This window comes from Penaeus monodon, chromosome 8, assembly GCF_015228065.2.
Source record: "Penaeus monodon isolate SGIC_2016 chromosome 8, NSTDA_Pmon_1, whole genome shotgun sequence".
Lineage (NCBI taxonomy): Eukaryota > Metazoa > Arthropoda > Malacostraca > Decapoda > Penaeidae > Penaeus > Penaeus monodon.
The window spans coordinates 33,306,488-33,313,987 of NC_051393.1; the positions used below are offsets into that span (position 1 = coordinate 33,306,488).

The following is a 7,500-nucleotide window of genomic DNA, read 5'->3' on the forward strand; positions in this document are numbered from 1 at the left end:
TGTGTGTGCGTGTGTGTGTGTGTGTGTGTGTGTGTGTGTGTGTGTGTTGTGTGTGTGTGAGTGTGTGTGTGTGTGTGTGTGTGTGTGGTTTTTGTGTGTGTGTGTGCGTGTGTGTGTGTGTGTGTGTGTGAGTGTGTGTGTGTGTGTGTGTGTGTGTGTGTGTGTGTGTGTGTGTGTGTGTGTGTGTGTGAGTGTGGCATAGTTTTGGACCCGTAGTATATATTTTAGAAGTCATTTCACATGTCACGTTTCTTTAAATCTGATCGCAATATATAGTAGTAGCTTAAGTGACTGCGCGTCTAAGTATCGATATGTCAAGCGAAATACAAAATTCGAAGTTACCCGCGTCCAAAACCGTCGATTTCCCACACTCTCGCCGCACCTTGCATGCCGCTACTTCCCTTTCTCGACAGCAGCAAGATTTGCAGATGCAATCCACTCCTGGCTGTTCTCTTTAGATTTCCAAGGATTTTCATTATCGTTGATTTACCATTGTTGGCAATCCTCAAGCTCTCGGCTCTTTCTTCTATACCCCGCCAGTCCATTTTTGGCCAATATAATTTTTATTCTTATTGCATTTAGTCGGTATCTTGTCCCTGTTCACGTTTCAAAAAAGTATGGATTTAAATGAGCATATACGCTAATTTAATATAATGACATGCTATCCGTAATACATAAACAGCCGTGCACAGGTGCTAAGAAGTGCCGAGATGAAGTCACTACTGGACAACAGTGTCCCATAAGGAGGAGAGTTTAATATATGGATAATTGCATTAGCTGACAGCCTATCGGTTTACCAGGCTTAAGTTATCACTTTAACTCCAATCTTACCTCGTAGCTTCGTGTTGCCGCTGTGCTACATGGAAGGAGTCCACACTGACTTCGAGCGGCTCATCAGCTGGATGGTCTTCGAGACAACGGAGGACTTCCAGAAGCTCCTTTCCCGCTTCGAAAAGCTCCCACAGCAGCTGGAGCAGATTCAGCGGCTGATGGACGAAGGCGTGGCCGCCGGCATAGTCAACCACGCCATCTCCATGGTAGGGGGTGCTGGGTGCTTTATTCTCGTAGAAATGCAGTGGGTGTTAGACGAGGAGAAATGTGGGAAGGGTTGAAATTAACTATACACTTTCCTTATTAACATTCATCTGTGTATTTTTAAATTTCACGTCAATATTCCCTTGCATTGCAATTTATACATTTGTCAGTCCACAGAATACACGTAAGCACACACACACATACACACACAGACACACACACACACACACACACACACACACACACACACATATATATATATATATATATATATATATATATATATATGTATATATATATATATATATATATATATATATATATATATATATATATATATATATATATATACACATACATACACATACATACACATACATACACATACATACACACACATGCACAGACATGAGTAGGTGTGTATTTCTCCGATCTGTTTTGCTCGTTCACTAGAAAGGCGTGGCTGACAGCCTGGGGAGGTTCGTGGTGTCCCAGGCCGAGGACTCGCCGCTGTGGGAAAGATTCACGACCTTCCCCGACTCCTTCACTCAAGAGGAGATCACAGCATTGCAAGATCAGGCGAGGCAGCTTATTCTAGATGAGGTATACATTGCGGACAATGATACAACAGGGTTCTAGTGTTTTTCAGCATTCATAGAACAGGCAATGAACGGGACAGAGAGACAGCTGAAGGGCCAGATGTAATATAAGACTGGGATGAGAGAGAGAGAGAGAGAGAGAGAGAGAGAGAGAGAGAGAGAGAGAGAGAGAGAGAGAGAGAGAGAGAGAGAGAGAGAGAGAATCTTCTTTTGTTATAATGATATAATTTGTAAAAGCTAGGTTAAACTATCGATCAATTGTAAATACTTTATTGCTTGAGAACATGCAATGTAGCAACAGGTAAAGAATGAAGATCCACATGCAATCCTGCCCTGAGAGACGATAGTGAGACATGGTTTGGTCGAGATTACCTTCTACTGCAGGACTTCATTCTCATCACTTTCCATTTGGCCACTGGCTAATGTTAATGCAATGTCCACATAGTCATCCCACCACTGACACCAGATTGCTGTAATGAGAAAAACTTTGATAAAATTAGGAAAATTAACCTTCAGCAACAGGAGTTTTAAGAATGGAAAAGTCTCACACGAGTAAAAAACGAAGTTCACGTGTGACAGTTAAGAATGCAGACTCTTGCAAACTAAACTGACTACACAATAGTCAGAGATTGTGACAAACACTAATATAAACTAATTACACTAGATTTAAAATAGGCAATATTAACTAAAATAAGAAAGCAAATAGTAGATAAAAATAACTAGTTTAGTAAATAAAGTTAAATTCTGAGATAAAAACTTCGGGTTAGACTGACAACATAAGGTATGGATATAAGTAAAGCACTAGACACAATAAAACATAAATTAAAAATAAAAAAAGTTTGATCGTTAAAAAATGTATATAACGTCGACCCAAGTGATATATGAAAAAATATATATAAAGCTTGTATATTTAGCATATCAAAATAAGCGATATAATATCTTAATATGATTTAATTCATTTAATTCATTCAAAGAAAGAGGTAACAGGTAAACACATATACTAGCATTGTTAACAAGAAATATGTTATTGAAAGCATATACCATAGTCTATCAAGGTTTTAAGTGTCTGAATGTCAGACTGCTTAATACGAATTCGATCGTTAATTCTTCTACGATTTTTTTGCATAAAAGTCAGAACCAGTGTTCTTTTGATAAGCTTATGGAGATACTCATGCGCGTCTATATGTATGTCAATGTATTCTTGTTTAATTATATAGCCTGTCTAGATACTGGAAGAGCTGGAGCACATAAATCGAATAAACTTTGAGATCACACCCCAGTCTGCAGAAGAATAAGTGAAATCAGGAAATAATACAGAATAATAAAAGTTTTAAAAGTATGTTATAATGATGCTTTTGTTTTTTGTGCACGATACCTAAGACCTTACACTTTGTTTAATGTCAGGATAATCTATCTAAAATAATTCCCAAGAATTTAGCATAATTGTTGTCATGAGGTTAATAACCAATGTCTTCCACAAGCATATAAGTTTGTTTCTTTTAATCCACAAAACATGCTGAAGTTCTGTTTAATACTCCGCTGGTTGAGACCGGGACATTTGCTGAGGAGGGCCTTGGCTGCTCTGTCAGCTGATGACGAGATGCTGTCACAAGCTACATCAGTAGACTGTCATAATGTCAGAAGGGGATGGGTCGTTGATTGCACTTTCCTTTACATAAATTTACGTACATATAATGCAGCTCTTTATATATGTATGTATATATATATATATATATATATATATATATATATATATATATATATATATATATATATATATATAAAGAGAGAGAGAGATAATGAAATCGAGAAAGAGATAGGTAGATAGAGATAGATAGATAGATAGACAGATTGAGAGAGATAGAGATAGCTAGATAGCTAGATAGAGATTGAGAGAGAGACACGCAGGCAAGCTGACAATGTCGGAGAATGACAACATCGCCAAGACTTTACTTTCCCCCCTCCCCTTGCCTGCGCAGATTTCTCCCGCCTTCAAAGTCCTGCAAGACTACGTGCAGAACGAGTACACGACCAGACCAGAGATCGCCGTCACCAGCCTCCCCGACGGCGAGGACCGCTACGCTCAGCTGCTCAGGTGAAGCGAAAAGCGGCTGTATCTGAAGTGATCCTGTGTCTGACCGTTCAGTTGGAATCACTTAGCTTCTGTAGAGTAAATGGAAACTGACACACACACACACACACACACACACACACACACACACACACACACACACACACACACACACACACACACACACACACACACACACACACACGTCCTTCTATACAATATGAAAAAGAGTATCAACGCGTTGAATTTATTCCAACGCTTGGGTTTTCAGGGTCCAGGATTGACACCTGAAAATAAACCTGAAATTCATTATTAGAGGCCCAAATAATGTCTAGTGTGCTTGTTTTTTTTCTACCAGAGAAGCCTAGCGTGCTTATATTTTAAATCGGAAATATATATATATCATTAATGTAATCGGACGATGCATGTAAATGACATTACCAGGGTGAGAGAAAGAGAAAGAGAGAGAGAGAGAGAGAGAGAGAGAGAGAGAGAGAGAGAGAGAGAGAGAGAGAGAGAGAGAGAGAGAGAGAGAGAGAGAGAGAGAGAGAGAGAGAGAGAACAAGAAGAGAAGAGGTGGGGAAGAGAGAGAGAGGGACAGAGAGAGAGAGAGGACAGAGAGAGAGAGAGAAGAGGAGAGAGAGAGGAAAAGAGAGGGAGAGAATGAGAGAGAGAGAGAGAGAGAGAGAGAGAGAGAGAGAGAGAGAGAGAGAGAGATAGAGAAAAGTAGATCTACAGATAGATAGATAGATAGCTAAACAGAAAGAGAGAGAGAAACAGAAAAAGAGAGTCTCTGGACAAGTCTTCAGCAGTCATTCATATTGTATGTGAATGTTGATACTTGAGCGTATGTGTGGAATGAAGTGTTTTTCCCTAACTCACCTTAACCCTGGCAGTGCAATCAGCAGCCAATCAGCATTTATGACAAGCCGTTTGCCAAGCTCAAAGTTCGTTGGCATTTGGTTTCTACGAAAGTCGGCTTATACCTTGTGGTCTTAGGCTGAACTATAGAGGTTCTTTGAGCAGCAGGAGGTCCTAGAGGTAGAGAATCATTGCAGTTTTTCTCTCTGATATTTGTAGACCTGACGTGATTTTATTTTTTTATTTTTTATTTTATTATTATTATTTTAATGCCAATGTCGCATCTGGAAAAAAGCTGTCCTCGCCGAGATATTTGCATTGAGCAACTTCAGTGCGGTATCCGGCTGTGATCGAGCTTAATATATTTCTGTTGGTCCTCATGAATCGGGAGCTGATGTCAGCAGCGAGAATAGCCTCCTTTTCCGTGACCTTGCAAGGTTCTAGAAATTCCTGGTACCAGTGTTCTGACCTAAGGAGATCGACCACTTGTTAGCACTCACTGGAGGAACTTCCAGAACTGTAAGGTCTACTGACCGTATATTGGATGTGGCTACCCTCCGAATTCACTTCAAAACCCCCTGTCAGACCAAAAATCCCCCAACAGGGTGTTTCATGTGTACAATTTGAGGGAGAGGGTGAGGCTATCTCTGATCGTTTCACAGCACCTGATAATGTGATGAACCTCATAGTGCTGTGGGATACCTTCAAGTATGAAACACTCGAGTCCATTAGCGGTACCGCCAAAGAGCATGACAGAATTTCATCTTACAGGAGACACTGGAGGGCACAGATGTATGTTGCATGGCTCGACTGAGAGAGAATTGAAACTTGCATTATTCCATGGTGCACAGGACTCAGTCACTGTTGAGAAGAGACAAGGAACAGTTTGTCAATTTGTGATGGAGCACAAGAATGTTGGGCTGAGTATTTTGAACAGTTGTATCCGGTTTGATCCATTAACAGTTAGCCTAGATGCACATGTTGAGATGTCAGACAGGCCCACCCATCAGCAAGTATCTACTCTCTCTAGCTGAAAGGGTTTGCATTTCTGTCCTAGCTGCAATGTGGCAGTCCGGTACCATTCCCCCTGACCTGTTGAGGAGCATGGTTGTCCCTCATTAGGAGACTGCAACAATTATTAAGATGTTACACTACTGAGGCACAGGGTTATTGCCAGTTCAAGTTACTGAAAAGTACCAGATTAGCACAAAAGGTACCAAAACTCATGAAATTCAAATTAAATACTTGATTTATTTAAAATGCGGTTCCCTTTCTTCCTGAGACGCTTCCGTAGGTAATGACCGTGGCACCAAACTGGTTACATGCCCCAAGCGGCGGCATATATGTCAGCTGGCCAACCACTCACTCTCTAATTCTCCATTCCGGGCTTGCTCTCCCACAAGGCCCTATGCTGCTGCATGACACACTCACACATACACCCTGGGGTATACCAGTAGGTATACCCCAGTGTTATTGATGAAAACTACAACTGCAGTAAGAACATTTGAAGATACACACAATATTTCATATCACTAACTGCGGAAGATGTGAGTAATTTTAATGCAGCAAAGGTTTCCTCCCTCCATACCACTTATGCACCCTACATGTGTCTCTGTACAACATATGTATCCTATATGTGTCTCCTCTTTCCTCTTTACCACATATGTGTCTTACACATGTCTCCTCTGTAATACTTACTTGTATTCTAGACTATACTCGATTCTATTGCGGTGTTGTCATTTCCTTAGGAAATTATCTCCTTAACATTTTCCTCAAAGTTGTACCAGTTGTACTTGGCACATCCAAAATTACCAAATCTGGCACACTGGTACCAGCTTTAGCATCCTTGCTGAGTACCAGAGACCGGAGTTATCTGGATTAATTCTTGGTAAATTCATAATAAACCATATCCTGTCGCATTGATTCATTGCAGAGCACCATCATGCGATCGGCTGGGGCTGTTTGTAGCCCACAACCGTACTTTGAGTGCTATTCTGAGTCTCTGGAAACCCTCGTGGATGCTTTAGATGCATTTAGCAATGAACTAAAGCCCTTGGGTCTAGTGTCTAGTGGTCTTGGTCTCCTGGACAAGATCTAAGAATTTGAGGACATGCTAGGGCGGACGGACACACATACACACACACACACACACACACACACACACACACACACACACACACACACACACACACACACACACACACACACACAAACACACACATACGCACACACACACACACACACACACACACACACACACACACACACACACACACACACACACACACACACACACACACACACACACACACTCACACACACACATATATATATATATATATATATATATATATATATATATATATATATATATATATATATATATATATATATATTAGCACACACACGTGTGCGTACGGTACAAGAATGGTGAAGTATATTGAATGGATATGACAACACTGTTTATAATCGTACATGTCATTAGCAATAGTGAGTATATGTCTGTTCCACACAGATTCCACACCTCAACCAGTCTGACAGCAATTGAAATTCATCAGTTGGGTCTAGACGAAGTCACTCGCATCGAGGGAGAGATGGCCAAAGTATGATTATTATTTAGTTTTAACTGCTGTTTCACTGATATTTGCTGACAAAAACTTCCAGATTGATCACACTATAAAACTAGCAACCACAGAAAACACTCACATTAGAAGTGATGCTTAGCAATCCTATTCTTCCCAAGATCGTGGAGGAGCTAGGATACGACATGACAGTTCCTGAGTTCTCTGCAATGATTAGGAATGACTCCCGCTTTTACTACGACAATGCAGACGACCTTCTGGCGGGGTTCCAGGATCTTGCATACAACGTGATTCCTCCAAAGATTCCCGAACTCTTTACAAACATACCCACATCTGAGTTACAGTAATTACC

At 40.6% G+C, this 7,500-nt stretch overlaps 1 protein-coding gene across 1 annotated transcript in view; it reads left to right on the top strand.

The window, feature by feature from the left end:
• Positions 1-7,500, top strand: part of LOC119576313 — a 25,612-nt gene that overhangs the window by 13,404 nt on the left and 4,708 nt on the right. Inside the window, exons 5-9 of the mRNA XM_037923934.1 lie at positions 839-1,037; positions 1,489-1,638; positions 3,614-3,729; positions 7,082-7,169; positions 7,310-7,491. Coding sequence (XP_037779862.1) covers positions 839-1,037; positions 1,489-1,638; positions 3,614-3,729; positions 7,082-7,169; positions 7,310-7,491 — 735 coding nt within the window. The remainder of the gene's footprint in view (positions 1-838; positions 1,038-1,488; positions 1,639-3,613; positions 3,730-7,081; positions 7,170-7,309; positions 7,492-7,500) is intronic.